The following is a 19,849-nucleotide window of genomic DNA, read 5'->3' on the forward strand; positions in this document are numbered from 1 at the left end:
TGTTTACATCGTAAAAAAAAGTGTTCCAAATTTGTAGATTTCAAGGGTCAATGTTTTTCTTTGAAAACTTGATATAAAACGTAAAAATATACAGCTGGTCTATACATCAATCGAAAGATCGCAAGAAAAGCTTTCACATGAAGGTAAAGACAAATCATTATGCTCAATTATCGATTTTCCATGATTTGATGAACATTTGCCGATCTGTAAACTGTTCCGAATATGAGGGATGGCTGAACCTTTTTTCGCTTTTGAAATATATTTTCGTTATAACTTAGATATCAATACTTCCGACGATTTTTTTTTTGCGAGAAAAAAAATGTTTTTGCGGTGCTATTCATTGACAGTCATAAAAATTATAAGTATTTTTAAACGAGTCCAAACATGATAAATATGATTCGACCCCCCCCCTCTCCCTTCAAAACTACCTCAAAAAATCAGGGGGCAGATAACAAATATCAAAAATTAAATTTTCGTAGGAAAAACATCTTAAATAAATTGTGATGAAGTCAGAATAGTTTGTGCAACGCTCATTTATGAATTTTTAATCAAAAGAACTTTGAAAATATTTATAAAAAAATATTACTTCAAAAATTCTTAGATATTATGTAAATTTTTGAGAATTGTAATTTATTTATTTAATGAAGTATGAAGCATTTTGCGATACATTTTGCTTCGAAATTTTGAAATTCAAAATTCAGTATTCAAATATTTGTTTTCTTGTTATTAAAAAACAACAATTGGATTTGAGGGTTTTCAGATTAAATAGTATATTATTCGTTGAATGCTTTACGAATCATCGCTATTATGAATTCATAGTTTTCGTCCAAATTTCCGAAACTAGCATTATGAAATTGTATAAATAACATTAAGTATTCATTACTTAAGCTAGAATTAACAGTTCTGCATATTATATTTGCACTCAAAACATTATTCTGGTTTGTAGAATCATAAATATTATTTGTATGATGTTTCGAATGCCTTCACAAGTAATGAGATATAATGTCTAAACCACGATTGTTGAAACTTTATGATTTAAGATAAAGGTTTTTTTTAATAATTGAAAGAGATGTGAATTAGAATTTGACTCTGCTTTTAGGAGCTGCGGGTGCGGAGTCATGTAACTTTTGGAGTGACCTCGACTTTTCCGAATTTGGCCACTCTGCCTCCAACTCCAACTCTTGAAAAATAATATTCTTCGCGGACTTTGACTCTTATTTCTTTTCCGACTTCAGAATCGTGCCCAAAAGCCTTCAAAGAAGTTTGAAAGTAAGTAATCCAACTGGATTGCAAATTCAACATATTTGACGTACCTCGACTTACGAGCCATATTCAGATAATATTTTTTTAATTTTTCATTTTACATGGTGATTCAAATATCCTTATCAAGGCCCGATTATACAAAAAAATATCTAAAGAAATCTTTCAGAATTTTTACTAGCAAAATTAAAATCAGCTTCAAATTTATGCCCAACTTAGTATTCATAAGTGCAAACGAACCGACAAAGCATTCTACCCAAAAAACTTGCTCTCAATTCTAATTGTACCACGCGGCGGCCCTGCTGATTGCCTTCTGCCCTCCAAGAAAAACTCTCTCCTTTTCAAAGCCTCACCATCATCGTCATCGCCGCCGTCGTCGTCAACTCAACTCGACCAACTTTTGCTACGCCAAAAGCTTCGGAAGTAGCCACTTGTGAGCCCAGAAAGATTATGAAAAGGCAAAGCTGGCATTTCCCCATCCCAACCAACCAACCAACCATCATCATCATTGGCAATTTGTAAGACTTTTGGTCTTTGGTACTAACATTTTGTATGGTTGACGCGGTGGGAGGTGGTCCACTTGTTTATGGGTGACCTTTTTGTTGTCGTTGCAAAGCTTAAACGATGGGTGGCGTTTGAGTCGTCTATGCTCATGGAGAGTATTTTTCAACGTTTGCTGGTGAGATGTCCCTTCCGCAAAAGCAGTAGCATCTGAATGGGCATGAATGAACTCTCTTTCTTTGGAAATGGCAAGTTTGTGTGGCAGCTAATCTCAAGGAATTTCATATGTGACCTTCATTTTTAGGATTTTTAAAAATATGTAAAAATTACACAAATTACAAGTCTTGACGAACATTTTTTAGTTTTAGAAATACTGTCTTTTTGCATTTAAAAATAATTTTGAGTTTATGTCATCTCCCTTCTAGGTGATTTGTTTAAGGATGTCTTTTTCAGTTTGTTGTCATTGTTTACGACGAGGCACGAAGCAATGTTCCTCTTCTTGAGGATTTTCCCATGCTGGTCCGAAAAATTCTAAAAGATCAGCCCAACCAGCCAAGACTGTGTCAACTTGGTGGATTATTCGACAAATGATGGCTAACGAGGGCCGACGGGGGTGGTCGATGTTGTTTTTCCTTCTTCTCTGGTGGTGGAAACTGGCGCTGGAAAGCATCTCATCTCACATCATGCAGGACACTCTGCTGCTGCTGCTGCTAGGACTGCCGTATACGTGATTGGACGAGGGATTAGAGTTTATAGTTGGGCTTGGAATGGCCATTCACTTGTCCATGTAATCGGTATGCGGTAAAGAAGAATGTGTTTTGACGGCAACAGATTGGAAATTTACGCTCGACGATTTAGGGGTTATGACGTGGTGTTACAGCGTTTTTTAGAATCTTTATAAAAAAATAAAGATATTAGGAAAGTTGCAAAGCAGCTTTATCTTAATATTTTTCAAATGTTAAAAAGGGATAGAAACTATAGATAACTAAAAAAATGAGCAAATGTTAGATTTTCTTAACTAAAATGCATAACACATTTTTGCTTTCCATAAGAAGATCTTGCCAGTGCAATCAAAACAATCCTTCCATTCTCCGAGCGTGATCCTTCGACCTTATCATTCATTGGATGAAACCACGTAACCTAATCCTTTAATATTTTTCTTCTTTTCCGCACACAAAAAACAACAATGCCACGACTTCAATTTCAACTTGGACACGTGCTCACTGCACAGGAAACGGATACATCGAAGGTACGGAGCTGGACGGCTTCCTCAAAGAATTCGTCTCCAGTGCGAACACATCCGATCTTGGACCGGAGGTAAGATTACATCCGCTGACACCCAATCCCTTCTTCCTTAGAAAAGGATAGAAAAAAATCCTTGAGTCTTTCTTCATTGGTCAATTCGTCGTGGTCAAGAGTCAACAAAATAAGCTTAGTAAATTATACAAGAAGAAAAGAGCGTACAGAAGATGCTCTCGGATCATTCTCATTGGCAATCATTGGGGATTTTTCCCCTTCTTCATCTTCTGATTGGACAGTATGTGTGTGTGTGTTTGTGTGCCCGGTTGTCTATCTTTCCACACAAACACACATACTCACATCTAGTCAATATGTTGCCCTTTCCGAACGCGATCTCAAATTTCATCCCCGTTTTATGGTGTGGTATTTTATTAACCATTTCTCTTTTTCCATTCTTTTTTTGTGTCTTCTTTCCCGCGCCATTTTGATTTCCCTTCCACGTTGAAATTTGAAACCTGCGTTTTTACGTTTCATATTTTGTTTGTATTTTTTTATGTCCATCACCAACCATCACCGTTTCAATTTATCTTCAACCCAAAAATAAAATCACCCAACCCACAGAAAGCGGTTAGTATGTAGTGTGAAATAAAAAAAGTCTAGTAAAAACCAAAAAAGCAATAAAATATAACAAATAAAACTGTTATATTTAGATCGTAGCACGGAATGCCCAAACATAAAATTTACTCACACACTTAAAACAAAAACTCACCCCGCTGCAGAGTGGCTGCTAGAGAAAATCATAAAAAAGAAAAGTTTAAAAAAAGAAACACAAAAAGAGAGTGCAGCAGGCAATTTGGCCTTTTTGCTTTATTGCGTTCGATTTGGAAAGTTGGAGGAGGTTTTTTTCCCTCTCTTGAACTTGTGCCAATTGTTTGGCAGCGAAAGGCCAAATTGGTCATGATCTGGCACACTGCTGTGGTCGTTTGGAATGGTTTTGGCGGGGGAGGTCGATTTATGTGGATGCAGGTGTAGCTGATTGGCGCCATCGCTACTAGCGGGTGATAGTGATGATGATGCAGATGAAATTCATAAAATGTTTTCGAATTATTGAAGTGGAAATGAATGATCGAGATGCAGTCAAGAAATCTGATGTGCTCAAGTTTAAGTTGGGATGAACGAGGAATTCAGTGATTGTGATGAAAAATATTTTAACAAGCTTAAATATAATTCATTCCTTTTAGAGCGTCCAATTTCCCGGGGTTACAAATTTCCCGGGAAACGGGAAATTTTTAGCCAATTTCCCGGGAAATCCAGGGAAATTTTAAATTTATTGAAAATGGTTATGATTTTGGTTTTAATCAATATTATGCAACAAAATTGTATAGGACATCAACATCAATGGTTTAAATAAGAGTGAAGATCAATCAACAGCTTGACTGCATGAAAAAATCATTCAACTACAAGAAAATGTATTTTGGTATTTTTGATGAGAAATTTTAAACTTGCCTCGGTAACCAGCTTATTGAAATGAGAAAAAAAACATGCAGAAATTATTTTTTTCATGATCAATACTGGTTTCAGCTCTTGAACAAATGGTAAAGCCTTTTAGTGTTTGTTTTACTCCAAAAAACCCAATGTTTTCAAATATTTTAAGCAAGCTATGAATATATTTTTGCATTTTTTTAGAACAAACAATAGAAAGTAATTTTTCAATGATTTTTTTTTGTATTATTATGCAACATGATTTAAATTATACGATAAATTAACATCATTCCACAAAAAGTCTTCTATTTCTCACAATTAACCCTCTAACCTGAAGTTGCACCAGTGCTCCATAATTCTTTTACTTCAAATTGAAATTTCTTTAGAACTAGGTATTCAACCAATTGAATTAATTCTTTTTGCACAAATTCGATTTTCATCTGATAAACAGAAACGTAAAAAAATCTCAATTTTAATTTGGAGGTAAGGAGTTAATATTGTTTTGGTAAAATAACATCAACCTGTTAAAAGCTTACTTAATTGTAATAATTTAATACTCATTAAGCAAGATCTATTCCTAGTTGCTTCAAAAATTAATATTATCAGAAATAATTCTGATATCATCATTTTTGATAATCGGATTAATTATATATAAACCAAACAATACATTTCATTGAACAAAATCAGGTTGAGTTTGTTCATTTATTATTTTTTCAGAGCATTTTCAAAAAATAGTTACAAAAATTTAAGAAAATGTATACTTCCGCTTGAATTTCGGGAATTCCCGGGAAATTTACAAATTTCCCGGGAAACGGGAAATATTTTTTTTCGGGAAATCCCGGGAATTCCCGGGAATTTTTACATTATTGGATTCTTCGGACAATTAAACCCTAAGATCAGTTAAAATCAGTTTCTGGGTATCATGTTTAAAGTGCCAGATTTAAAGGCATGTTCAGTAGAACCATTTTCTATGTGAGTTTGGAAAATGTATGAACAATGCTACAAAATTGTTTTTTTATGGTAGCAAAAATTTGTATTTAAAAAAAAAACAATGTCTAAATAATTTTCATGAAACTAGAAACTTTTTCTTTATGTAACCTTAAATCAATATAAATGTCTATAAATAATCATAAAATTAGTTAATAGTAGTTTATGAAACAAATTGCAAAAACAAGATTTTTTCAGCACGAGTCGTACATTTAAACAACGAGATTAATCGAGTTGGATAAATAGGACGAGTACTGAAAAAAATAATGTTTTGCAACGAGTCGCTCACCAACATTTTTTGAAATTATGAAAAACGCCTTTCGAATGGAATTTAATAAAAAAACAAAAAAGTTACTTTTCAATACTAGTGCTGAAAATTTAATGTTTTTGGCACTCATATTAGTGCTGAAAGGTATTAATTTTCCATTTTGTAATTTTTAGCAGAGAATAGTAGGCAGTTTTGACTATCTAAAATGACAAGAAAAGTAAGTAGCTTCACGACGAATTTACAAAAAATCAAACAATTTATTAAACAAATTTCAAATCAAGCGTTACAATAAATCTTACTAATGATCAATTAATAGTAGTTTATGCAACAAGTTGCAAAAAGGAGATTTTTTCAGCACGTGTCGTACATTTATCCAACGAGGTTCACCGAGTTGGATAAATACGACAAGTGCTAAAAAAAATCAAGTTTTGCAACGAGTTCCATACAACATTTTTTGCAGTTCTGAAAAACACCCATTGAGTGAAATTATAAGTCGAATGTTCATGTTTTTTGACAGTAAATCGTTTAAGTCAAAAAAATTTTGAAAACATTACTTTTCAAAACTAGTGCTGAAAAGTTCAACTTTTCAGCATCCATTTCAGTGTGTGTGAAATGTGTTTCTATTCGATTCTGTTATTTTAGTAGATAAAAGTAGGCTGTTTCGTCACGCGAGAATGACAGGAAAAGTAGGAAGTTTCAAGACGGAATTTCAAAAATGTATTTTTGCAGTTACGTCGTGGAACTATTTACTTTTCCTGTCATTCTCAAACGACGAAAACGCTTATTTTTCTGTATCAAAAATAAAATAATCAAATGTAAAACTTTTAAAAATAAATGCTGAAAAGTGCTACTTTTCAACAATAAAATGGATGCTGAAAAGTTGAACTTTTATTTATCAAAGTACTACTATTCAACTTTTTTTTATTAATATCGTTAATTGTCAAAATACATGAACATTTGGTTTACAATTCCACTGGAACTAGATGCAAAACTTGATTATTTCGGCGCTCGTCGTATTTATCCAACTCGGGGAACATCGTTGGTTAAATGCATGACTTGACTTGTGCTGAAAAAATCTTCTTTTTGCAACTTGTTGCAAGAACTATTATTTATTAATTTTGTATTTTTTTATTTTGATTTTTTTTAAATAAATTTTTTTTACAAACATTTTTAAAGAAGATATTTTTTTTAGAGCTTTTGAAAATACTTTTTTGAAAAATCGTTTGAGGACATTGTTTGACCCAGCTTATGTTTTAAAAATATAAATCATGAGAAATATCTTTCTGATTAAGGGGTTACATACATGTAGAAAATCACAAAATTTCATTTTACAGAAAATTCACTAAATTCACTAAGAAGGCGATTTTCAATCACTCCTGAAAGTTTCATGATGATACTTCGTGACTGAACTTAGTAAGAGACGATTTAAGTTCGCAAATTTGCAATGCGCAAAGCGAACTGTCAAACTGTGTAAACGTTTTTCTCTAAAAACCGAGTTGTTTTACGGGTGCCACGATATCTCGAGATGGGATTGACCGAATTGGCTGAAATTTGAGGTGAAGACTCCCAATACATATCCCGTGTGCATGACGAAGCCCGATTTTGAAATTTTGCTTTTTAAAAAATACAAAAATCAAAAACTGTCGATTTTTTATATGAAAAACATAAAAAAATATTTTTATCTTTTTTTAAAATTAAGTTTTTGAAAATCGGCCTTCGTCATGCACACAGGGCCGGTTTAACGAGTCTTCACCAAAATTTTGAGCCGATTTAGTAAATGCAGTGTTGAGATATCGTGGCACCCGTTTTTTGAAACTGCTGACTTAAAATAGCTATATCTCGGCAATGGTACATTCAAATGTCTTCATATTTATTTTGTTAATAGATGAAAATGTATTTTTTAATGCCCAGCAAAAAGATAAGTAAAGATAAAAGTTTGAATGTGTGCTCATACCAACCGCTGACATTTTTGACGATTTACATGTATGAAACCCCTTAAATAACATTTGAAAAATAAAACGAAAACCCTATCAATGTCACTCCGCTTTACATTACTTCAAATTGAACAAATCACGTAAAACTTTCTAGATATTTTTATGAAATAGAAATGAATTGTTTTTTTTTAGTTCAAAATTCTACCAAAACCATTCCAAATGAGCAAAACGTGTGATTATTTACCGAATACATTTTTTTTTCAATTGCAAATTGGACTAACACAAATGTGAAAAAGCAAGGCAACACATCAAATACATAACTTAGGGCTAGCCCAACCTAGCGCTAGCAAATGCATCGCAATCAAGCTTAGATGGATTGTAACTAAACTGTTTGTGAACGATTGTAACGGCACCCAACTAAATGTATGAAACAACTGCGCTTTCCACCACTCTTGAAAAAAAAACCCTTTTCGTTTCAGATACCTATCCCGCCTGAAATTCATTTCAGAGCTTTTTATCTCCACCCAAAAATCCATATTATTTCAGCACAAACTAACATTCCAACCAAAATTCTATTTTGTTTTGGTCTCTGTTGCTCTTTAGGTTTTGGCTGCAATTTGAAAAACTTTTTTTTTTAGGTTTGATTTTTTGTTGTTTCCTAGTGGTCTTGTGGAAATGAAAATAAAATTTAAGAAAAAAAATCAGCAACTGCTAGAAACTAGCCTTAGCCAACGTTCTGGAGCCAAAGTTCGTTTTCCCAACTAATGGCATTTCTTTCTCTTTCGTTTGATTCTCTACTCTTTTTTTCTTCATCCAATAATGGTACGAAAAAAAACAGTCCCTGACAGACGAAATGCTGGTGGAACTAAAAGCATGCTTCATGGAGGCGTACGACGACAACCAGGACGGAAAGATCGACATCCGAGAGGTGAGTGTTCCAAGCTTTGAAAAAGTACAAGTGTTTAAAAAAATCAATTTAAAAATAAAAATCAGAAAAAAGAAACATTTGTTTGAAAATTAAAACTTGTTTTTGACCATAATTCGATCCATTTAACTTTCAGTGTTTAAAAATTGACAGCAAAAACCAAGAACGTGTGTTTGATATTCCACATCATCGTAAAAAACGACACAATTGGCAATAAAGCCAAATTATTTAGAAAATTGGCAATGCACTCGTCCCTCGCTAGAACGTCAACAATTTTAAAATTTGTCAGCCTTTTTCTGAGATGGAGGCAGAGAAAAAAAACTAGCATGGCGCCATTTATAAATTCTAATCTTGACAGCATCCTTCGAATTGCTTCTTCTTTTTTGCGCAATTTTTGAGAGGGAGCAAATCACTGATGTTTTCTTTCTGAGCAAGCAGGAAGAATAAAGTTTGCTCACATAAACAAATGCCGGAAATCGAATAAGAGTGAGGGCTTTTTCTTGTTTCGTCAACTTGGCGAGGGCGCCAAGGGGTGCTTTTTCATCTTCTTTCTTTTCTTATCTTATCTTGTTGTTCTCGGGGGAGTCCGGAAGGAATGATTTTGGGGTACACAAATTATTTTTCCTCCAAGGAGGGGAGATTTTTTTTTTGAAATTTATTATCAAAAGCTTTTTCTCTAAAGAAGAGGGGGAAATATGACGATGTCTAGTGGAGGGTGCTTGAGAACGATGTACACAGAGTGTCATAATGTTTCAATTTGTTTTCACGATTATAAATTTGGAATGTGTAAGAGTTTGTAATGCATTTTAAATCGACAGCATAATTACATTCTTTTTGAATTTCTTTGAAAATTCTTGAGAATAGTGTTTAACCTCAAACCAATAGCGGCCAAATTTTTCTTTAAAAGTTTTTATTTCCAAATTCTGAGGGTAGATTCCGTATGTAGTGCTAGATCTCGTCTTTAAAAAGCAACCTAGTGCTTTTTTTAGATACGTGTTCAAGTTTTAAAATTGCAACTTTTTTTGCTTTTTTTAAAGACAGTAACTATTAGAGTGTAACAAAAATGACTTCTTGGCGGGCATTCAAGGGTTTGTTCCGGTGGGCATACTAAGCCCAAATCCAAAATATGAGCTTGATTGGACGTAACAGGAGCTGGCGCTCCGGCCTTCAATTTTAAATGGGATTTAACCCGTAAAAAAAGATTTTTTCAAAAATGTCACTTTTTGAGGCATTTTGGCCACTGAAGCGTTTATTTTCAACATCATTGGCGTGTAGGCCAGATCCTTGCGCATCTTTTAGTATATATAACATTGAAATTTGGAGCACTCTGGAGCTCGGTACAGACCTTCAAAGTTTGGCATTTTTTCGATAAATCGGCCCCGGCAAAATCAAATGGCGTCTAGGGCGTCGCGAGGCGCGACGCATATCTTTTTTGCCGGGACCGATTTTTCGAAAAAATGCCAAACTTTGAAGGTCTGTACCGAGCTCCAGGGTACTCCAAATTACAATGTTATATATACTAAAAGATGCGCAAGGATCTGGCCTACACGCCAATGATGTTGAAAATAAACGCTTCAGTGGCCAAAATGCCTCAAAAAGTGACATTTTTGAAAAAATCTTTTTTTACGGGTTAAATCCCATTTAAAATTGAAGGCCGGAGCGCCAGCTCCTGTTACGTCCAATCAAGCTCATATTTTGGATTTGGGCTTAGTATGCCCACCGGAACAAACCCTTGAATGCCCGCCAAAAAGTCATTTTTGTTACATCCTAGTAACTATTGACCCTTTAGTCCAAATCAACTTTATTTTTTGTAGTTTTAATTAAATAGAGCTCTTAAGACCCCAGACTTCCCTAGAAGACAAAAAAGACCGAAAATATTCCTGAAAAGTTAGATTTCCTAAAACACTCTAATCGTAAACCATCCATATTTTCTGCCAAGCTAAATCTTGCCCCTTCCCATTTGCATCAACTCTTTTCCAGCTCCAAAATTTTTACAATTTTTCGAAAAATCAATTTTCTCATAAATTTGCGATCTGGTCTAGGGGGAAATAGGGGAAATTCTCGTATGTTTGGCAGGTTAAGCACTCGCTCCTAACTCCATCCAATTTGCTGATTTTCAATATTTAAACAACTAATTTTGCAAAACTTTTGGTAGAAACTTGCTTGCTCACTTTTTATTGAGCTATTTATCACTCGAGTTCAGTTGAAAACGCTTTTAATTAGCTTTAATTGAATGTCAAAGTTCTGACCTGCCAACATTAGAGGCACGCTGGAATTAGATGCTGTTCCCCTATACCCATTCCCATCACTTTAAGCAATGGTTTCTGAATGACGCTCGATAAACCGAGTGTTTCGTGAAATTTACTAAAACCAAGTACACCAACCAGTAGGGCAGCATTTTGTGAACATTTCTGTTTAATTTGAACTTTACCAAAAGTTATTTCTATTTCTTCAAGAAGCATTTTACAAATATATTTTCAAAGTCTATTCTGGTCAGACGAGAATGCACTGGAGCCCACGCAATTTCTCTTATCAGCCGAGTTCGTTTTTCTTTCAGTGCTCTTGTGTGGCTTCCAAGTGTTGCCAGTTCATACAATTTGTGCACAACTTTTAGGTTTAAAGTTGTATTTCCAGAGAAAGTCTCCTGGCATCACTGGCTCTTAGTGTATAAGTGGGGTTGGTGGCCGGCATGTTGTGCTAGTGGAGTTGGTGGAGTGGGCGTCGAGTCGATTACCAAGTCAGTATTCTCATCAACAGCCGTTATTATTAGAGCAATTCTCTACGAAATCGGTATTTTTTCTTCAATTTTAATTTTTGTAATTTTTAATCAGACTGAAACTTTTTTGGTGCCTTCGGAATGCCCAAAGAAGCCATTTTGCATCATTAGTTTGTCCATATAATTTTCCATACAAATTTGGCAGCTGTCCATACAAAAATTATGTGTGAAAATTCAAAATTCTGTATCTTTTGATGGAATTTTCTGATCGATTTGGTGTCTTCGGCAAAGTTGTAGGTATGGATATAGACTACACTGAAAAAAAATGATACACGTTAAAAAAAATTGGTGATTTTTTTATTTAACTTTTTATCACTAAAACTTAATTTGCAAAAAACACTGTTTTTATTTTTTTTGATTTTTTGATATGTTTTAGAGGACATAAAATACCAACTTTTCAGAAATTTTCAGGTTGTGCAAGAAATCATTGACCGAGTTATGATTTTTTTAATCAATACTGATTTTTTCAAAAAAAATCGAAATTTTGGTCGAATTTTTTTTTTCATTAGTGCACATGTTTGCCCACTTCAGAAAAAAATATTTTTGAAAAGCTGAGAAAATTCTCTATATTTTGCTTCTTCGAACTTTGTTGATACGACCTTTAGTTGCTGAGATATTGCAATGCAATGAATTAAAAACAGGAAAATTGATGTTTTCTAAGTCTCACCCAAACAGCCCACCATTTTTCAATGTCGATATCTCAGCAACTAATGGTCCGATTTTCAATGTTAAAATATGATATTAATATCAATATTTTCAAAATTTTCAAATCAAGACTAACATTTCAAAAGGGCCAAGCATTCAATATTACGCCCTTTTAAAATGTTAGTCTTGATTTGAAAATTTTGAAAATATTGTTTTTGAAATGATCGCAAAATTTCACAAATGTTAATATATAAAAAAATAATAAAAATTGAAAATCGGACCATTAGTTGCTGAGATATCGACATTGAAAAATGGTGGGTGGGTGAGACTTAGAAAACATCAATTTTCCTGTTTTTAAACCTTTGCATTGCAATATCTCAGCAACTAAAGGTAGTATCAACAAAGTCCAAAGAAGCAAAATATAGAGAATATTCTCAGCTTTTCAATTTTTTTTTTTCAAAAGTGGGAAAACATGGGCACTAATTTAAAACAAAATGAATAACTGCTACTATTTTCAAAAAAGTCACTTAAATATGGATTTAACTTGAAAACGGTGCACTTTATCAAAATTTCACTGAAGTACTTTTTGATTGCAAATTTGATTTTACATCGAAAAATGAAGTTGAAAAATTTTTGCGACCAAAATTAGGATTTTTTTAAAAAATCAGTATTGATTAAAAAATTCATACTCGGTCAATGATTTTTTGCACAACCTGAAAATTTCTGAAAAGTTGGCATTTTATGTCCTATAAAACATATAAAAAAAATAAAAATAGTGTTATTTTGCCAATCAAGTTTCAGCAATAAAAAGTTAAATAATGAAATCACCAATTTTTTTTTACCGTGTATCATTTTTTTCCAGTGTAGTCCGTATCCATACCTATAACTTTGCCCAAGACACCAAATCGATCCAAAAATTTCTTCAAAAGATAAAGATTTTTGAATTTTTATACATCATTTTTGTATGGACAGCTGCCAAATTTCTATGGAAAATTATATGGACAAACTAATGATGCAAAATAGCTTATTTGGGCATACCGAAGGCACCAAAAAAGTTTCAGTCGGATTAAAAAATACAAAAAAAAATCGAATGACCGAAATCCTAGAGAGCTGCTCATTAATAATTTCTCTCTTAATTTTGATATCTAAAAAATCTTAGTCAAAAGTCAAATCACATCTTCAGGAACTTCGTCCAAAAATAAACCTTATAATTACTATTTTTAATCTAACGTGTGGGAACGACCTCACCACAAGACAAACACCGTTTTAATTTTCCAAAGTGGAATTGCTACTGCTATTTGCATAGCAACAATCCCGTCGTCGTCCTTTGCTCGCGACAGAATCCTATCCCGAAATAAACAACATTTCCATGCGTTACGCAAACAAACATAAACGGCAAACCCAACCCACCACCACCGCCACGTAATGTTCATCTGCAAAATTTTCCCATTCATTCTTTCGCAGCCAGCGAATGACTATTTTTAGAGCGAGGGAAATCTTGCTTCTTGCGTGTTGTGTAATCACACATCCGTCCATGTGTGAATCTTGTTAAGTGGTGGTGGCTTTTCCCGGAAGGTTTTCCTAGGAGTTTTCCGGATTTATTTCACTTTTGCTGTGGGTTTTTAGGTGGAAGTTCTACGAATTTTGTGTGTTCACTAGAAGTGAGCTCCATTCTGGAAAATTGACTTCATTAAACTGTTTTGGTTATTTATTGGAAGTGACGCAACCCTAGATTATCTGGAGAAATTTATTCGTTCACCGAGATGGTATCCAAAATTAAGGTTCACTCTGATAAGAGAGTGAAATATTAGGAACCTTTTTCCCTAATTAGCTGGTTGAATTAACTCACAAATAGCACCATTACCTAGTTTAAATGTCATCAAGATTGCTTTATTTTTTTTGCTGTTTTCGCCATAAAACGTCATAATAAGTTGTCTCGAATAATTTGATTTAGTTACTATTCTGAACAGAAACTGCATTATGACGACTCACTGCTTTGCAACAATGATTCCAATTTTATGAATTTCAAATTATCTGGAATAAATCTTTTTCGCTCCAACTCAAAGCAGAATGACAGTAAATCGAATAATCCAACTTCGACAAAGTAAGACGCGAGAAAAAATCACGAAAATCATTTCCATAATTCACTCAACGCATCTGCTTCCGAGGCATTATTTTCTTCCTTTTCCCAACTAAAAATTGAAAATCCCCCTTCCACTCACAATCATTCACACCGGGGAAACGTCAAGATTACGAGATTTGTCGTTCTGCAGTGATGGAATAATCCCGTTTACACTTGGACAAATTTCACACTTTTTTTTTTGCTTCTTCTGTACGCCTCAGGATGCAATTTTCAGCACATTTTCACGCCTCTTGGTTCGGGCGAAGAAGGATTTTCCGACAATTTTAGGGACGGGAAAAGGCAAACGAAAGCGTTGCAATTCAAGTCACGTGCTAAATGAGTTTTTGTCTGCTGAATTCGGGGAAAGGAAAGTGTTTTGTAGTTTGATCTTTATCGGGGTGATTTTTTCACGTTTACAGTGTCCTGGATAAAAGGTAGGGTTTAACCTTTGAAGGACAAATTATTTTAAATTCAATTTAATTTAAAATGTCTCCTTTGAAATATTTTAACAATTTATGTAATGTTTTTTTTTAATTTGACATTCGAGGGTTAACCCCCATTTTCTTTTCGTTTGTTGGTCCAAAGTCAAAAAAGAAAGTGCTTTCTCCCCGAAAAAAAGTAGAAGCAAAGAAAAGCTCTCACCAAATTGCGTTATTCTTTCTCTCACGACGAGATCCAATTAAAAGCCATGATGAAGCCCGATTGTAATTACGCTCGCCGGGCACGAGCTTGAAGAAAATGTTGATTTCAACATTCACACTAATGCTGGTTTCCCATTTTTATTCTTTTTAATTTGCAGCTCGCCCAACTTTTGCCAATGGAGGAGAACTTTCTGCTGCTGTTCCGATTCGACAACCCGCTCGAATCGAGCGTGGAGTTTATGAAGGTGAGATGATTCAAACTAATTTTTAAGATTGAATTTCTGATAATATTTTTCTTTTCTGTTGTTTTTTTTCAGATCTGGCGAGAATACGATTCGGACAACAGTGGGTACATCGAGGCAGATGAATTGAAGGTTAGTTAAAAAAAATCAAAACCCCTCATAATTCCTTCGGCTTATCATTATCTGCGAAGCAATTTGCTGAATGAATTAAACTTTCCCGTACGCGCGCGATGACTCTGAGTTTTCCAACTCAACCTCAAACCCCCAGAAAACCATCCAGACAGGGAACCTTTCGTAATGAACTTTGAAGCTGGCACTCCATTAGGGAGCGGGGGACGGATCCCTGCGGCTACGTGTCGGATCATAAGCTAGATATTAAATTTAATGGGAGTTGTTTTGAAGGAGGCGTGTTGGTTACATGTGAATAGAAATAATTAAGATTGTTTCATTTTCTTAATTTCATTTTTCATTTTCGCTCCCAACAATTTTAAGCCTGATTAAATTTATTTTAAATAAAAATAAGTAATAATGAGTCCTTTAAATTTTAAAGAAAACCCGTTGATGAACGTTTTTAAACACTTATTCACATCAAATTCAAATTTATTTGAAATAGTTTTTTTAATTGAACCAAATTCAGCTTAATCTTTTCATTATATTTAATGCAGATACATTAAAGATATATAAATTTTTCACCACTATTTATGTTAATAATTCATTTTTAAAATAAGATTGTGAGATTTATTCAGAGTAAATAAAATGTTATCAATTATTACCTAAGAAGTAATCAGACAAAAATAAGTTTGAATTTTGCATTTTTTTTAACGCAAAATATGAAATTGGATTTAACCCTTTATTTAAAAAATCGCCAAAAATCAATTTTTCAACCAATTTTTGATCTTTAAAAAGCATTGGAAAGAAGAACTCTTAAAATTTTAGAAAATGTATGGGTTGGAAGTTTAACTTGTTTTTTTGTGATTTCGCCAATGTTTTCAAAAATGTCATTTTTTTAGGGGTCAACTTTGGCTGTGTTTTTTTACTAATGTTTCCTATATTTTAAGTAAAGACTATGTCTCTACGTATTTATTTACAATTTTAATAATAATGGTCAGGGCTTGTGAAATTTGTTTGTGATAGCTGACAGAATACTCCAATCGTCTTCACCACGACAACCTGATTTTTACATTCTGCTTTCGTTCGTTTCACACACAAAGGAATGAGTGCTACGTAATGTCACTCACACAATCATTGACTTCCCTCCAGGAGAAAAATCGCCTAGAGAGCGGTCGTTTGACATTCTACCGAGATTCCGATCATCTCTCCAATGATAGCAATCATATGATTTCTGTCACCACGCAGCATACACTAGGAAGAGAGAGACAAAAACGAGAGAAAGAGAAAGAGCAAGTTGTCTCGTTTGGGCGGCTGCTTGAGTGGTGGCCATTTTTCGTTCGTTTCGTCTTCGTGTTTACGTTCATCGGACGTCGCCAAGCAATGACGGTCATGATAGGCGTTGTGTGTCAGCGATCAAATATCGTTTTGGGAAATAATCGCTGACATAAAGTTCTATCGAATATTTAGCAGTCCCGTTCAGTGATAGATCCCTTTTCAAGCATTGATAATGGTACAATTTTAGAGCAAAAAACATGCAAAAAATTGAAAAAGTTACTGTAAAAACATGAAAAAATTAGATAGGCAAAATGTACACCCAAAGGAAATATATATCTCTAAATCTGCAACAGTGGATTTGCTGCAGAAAATGTCACATTTTATAACATTTTTTGCAGCAAGCCCGTAGATCATTTTTGCCCGCGTGTAAACATTTCAGCGATCTGCAGTTCTTACCAACACATATAAAGCTGGCCCGTCCAAGAGCACACACCAAAGAGAAGAATATGTTGGTGCTCTTCATTCTAATTTCATCAAGCGTCCATGGCGCGGTGTCGGACCAATAACCAAGAAGTTGGTGGTTCAATCCTCGTTCTGTTAAGGTTTTTTTTTTTGTGAAATACAACCAAAAAGCCGTCGGTAATGTCGATAATTGTCGATAACGGGCAAAAATGTCATACCCCTATATCGCAAAAAATGCATGAGGACAGTTTTCATGCAGATTCTGATATACTTTCATGCCGCCATGCATCACAATCATGCGACCGCCGTTTGGGTGTAATGATAGGAGATGGTAGAATAGGCCAAATACTACCGAAAACAAACATAAACTAAACAAGATAAATGAGCAATTCTCTACGAAATCGGTCTTTTTTCTAAAATTTTAATTTTTGTATTTTTTAATCCGACTGAAACTTTTTTAGTGCCTTCGGTATACCCAAAGAAGCCATTTTGCATCATTAGTTTGTCCATATAATTTTCCATACAAATTTGGCAGCTGGCCATACAAAAATTATGTATGAAAATTCAAAAATTTGGTGTCTTCGGCAAAGTTGTAGGTATGGATATGGACTACACTGAAAAAGTTTTGCGTAGAACAAAAGTTGCTCAAAATGACCTCCTAAACACGGGAAAAATTTGGGCTGTAGAGGGTTAATTCAAATCAAACTGATTTGCATCAATGTTGTATGGCTTATCAAAATAAGTTTAAAAATCTCTCAGAGTTGATATAAATATGATTTATGTTTTTTTTTTCAAATTAAATATAATCCAAATCATTTAAATTTAATAGAAATAAATATTTTTTAATGATTTGCTGAAAATTCCTTAAAAAAAATATAATTTGACATTTAATTACTTGAAACTTTACTCAAAATTATTAAATTTTAAAATAAATTTTATTTGATTTGGTTTCAAAATAATTAAAAATTCATTCAAAATTAATTCGAAGTTCATTATTTATTCGAAACAAGCTTCATAAAAATATCTTGCTAATTTTTCTTAAATTTAGTTTTAAAATGATGGTCTCGTTCATATTTGGCTAGAATTTATTATTAATGTTTTTAAAGATTTATCAAGTTTTGTTTAAGTCAAATTTAATTTCGATTTGAATGTCTATTAATTTTTCATTGTCCCTAAACATAATTTAAATTTAGAGCTAATCTCTTGTTTATTTTATTCGGCCGCTAAAACACTTTAAAGAAATATCTATTTAAAATTAAACAAGCTTGGCTTTGAAAAATTTGAAATTTATTTTTTCGAATTGAGATTTTAAAAATCCATTCATAATCACAAAAGAACCCAAAAGTCTTTTTTGAACCTTTTTGCCTAAAAACCACAAATATTTAGTGTTTTTGACTGATTCTGGTCACTGCATTAATTAAAAAAAAAAAAACCCCTATAAATCGTTTGAAATTTTATGTTCAAACTAAAGGTTAAATAGCGATTTCTAGATTTTTCATTGTTTGGTGATGAAATTTATATTATAAATTTTATTTGAACCGTTAAAATTTATATTTTTTAGCTATTTTCAGAGATGATTGTAATTTACAATTTAAATAATTTAATTCAACTTCTTAATTATGTTCAACTGAACTTTTGCTATGAAATTCATTAAAATTTAAAAATATTATTGTTTGTTTAGTCAGGGTACCTTTCGAATTATAATTATTTAAAGTTTATCCTTTTAAGGATTGCTTTATAGGGAATAGTCTAGATTTATATAAAAAAACCTAAATTGTGTTATGTAACTCTGCACTGTGTCAAACAAAACTCTGAAAATTGTCTCACGTTACTCTGTGAAGCCCACCCCAAAATGATCCTCCCCCAATGACGCAGCATAATTTTCCCCCGCGTTTTCCATTCACGCTAAGCGCGCCAGTCAGTACTGAGAAGCTTTGTTTTTGTTTTCTCCTCTTCCACAGAACTTCCTCCGTGACCTGCTCAAAGAAGCCAAGAAAATCAACGACGTGTCCGAAGATAAATTAATCGAGTACACCGACACAATGGTAAGGGCTGCCTTTAAAATGAGAAATTTTAGGGGCATTTTTTTCGTTTTTGCTTTTTCAAGGTTTATCGCCAAAGTTGTTATCATAACGCTGATTTTTCATTCAATTTTTCTTCTTTTCTGCCAACAAAAAAAAAAAAAAAAAACCAACAGCTCCGGGTGTTTGATGCCAACAAGGACGGACGACTGCAGCTTTCGGAAATGGCCAAGTGAGTAGGTTTTAGTTCGGCTGAGCAGACGATGAGCTTATCCCTAGCAAGCTAAATCTGCCAAAATCTGGAACGGAAGACGCGTGGGTGTGATTAAATTTATGTTTCACACGTGCCGGCATGTGCGCTTGACGCATTCCGGAGGGGAGCACGGTGTGTTGGAAGAATTTCATTTATAATTTAAGATATAAGTTAAAATCTACTTCAATTTTAAGGTTAAAAATATTGGAACCGATTTTTAACTTGAAACATACCATGTTGTGGCAATTTTCCAAATTGAGGCACGTACCCCAGAAATTATGTTGGGATTATATTTTAAAGGACGATATTAGTCGTTCAGGCCTGCTGGCAAGGGCAAGAGTGCCAAATTAGATACCATAAAATTAACATCCATTAAATGGGGCTTGTGGATCGAAAAGGGGTCACAGCTCCTGCTACAGAAAAGGAACCGGGCTTTAGAAACGGGGTTTGATTTATGAAACTTTTGAGCAAGTTTCCCTTCTGGTTAGTGGGAGGAGCGTCTAGAAACTTTGAACTTTTGTCTTGAGCCTGGGAAAAAGCGAGCTAGTCGATCAATGGGATCAATGTACAGCAGATTCAATTGCAAACTGATAATTCTTTTTATGAAAAAAACAATGTATTTAAATTAGCTTAACACATTGATTCCTAATTTCTCTTGAAAATTAATGATCAAAAACAATTGTTACCACAACTTTATAATCTGTT

General features: G+C 33.7%; 1 protein-coding gene across 3 annotated transcripts in view; it reads left to right on the top strand.

Annotated features, from left to right (window-relative positions):
- LOC120432574 (calbindin-32) overlaps positions 1-19,849 on the top strand; it is a 166,910-nt gene that overhangs the window by 123,510 nt on the left and 23,551 nt on the right. For all 3 annotated transcript variants that reach the window (XM_052708054.1, XM_052708053.1, XM_052708055.1), the window contains exons 4-9: positions 2,993-3,078; positions 8,510-8,599; positions 14,939-15,025; positions 15,098-15,154; positions 18,832-18,915; positions 19,068-19,123. In XM_052708054.1, the coding sequence (XP_052564014.1) occupies positions 2,993-3,078; positions 8,510-8,599; positions 14,939-15,025; positions 15,098-15,154; positions 18,832-18,915; positions 19,068-19,123 (460 nt within the window). The remainder of the gene's footprint in view (positions 1-2,992; positions 3,079-8,509; positions 8,600-14,938; positions 15,026-15,097; positions 15,155-18,831; positions 18,916-19,067; positions 19,124-19,849) is intronic.

This window comes from Culex pipiens, chromosome 2 (genome assembly GCF_016801865.2).
Source record: "Culex pipiens pallens isolate TS chromosome 2, TS_CPP_V2, whole genome shotgun sequence".
Taxonomy (NCBI): domain Eukaryota; kingdom Metazoa; phylum Arthropoda; class Insecta; order Diptera; family Culicidae; genus Culex; species Culex pipiens.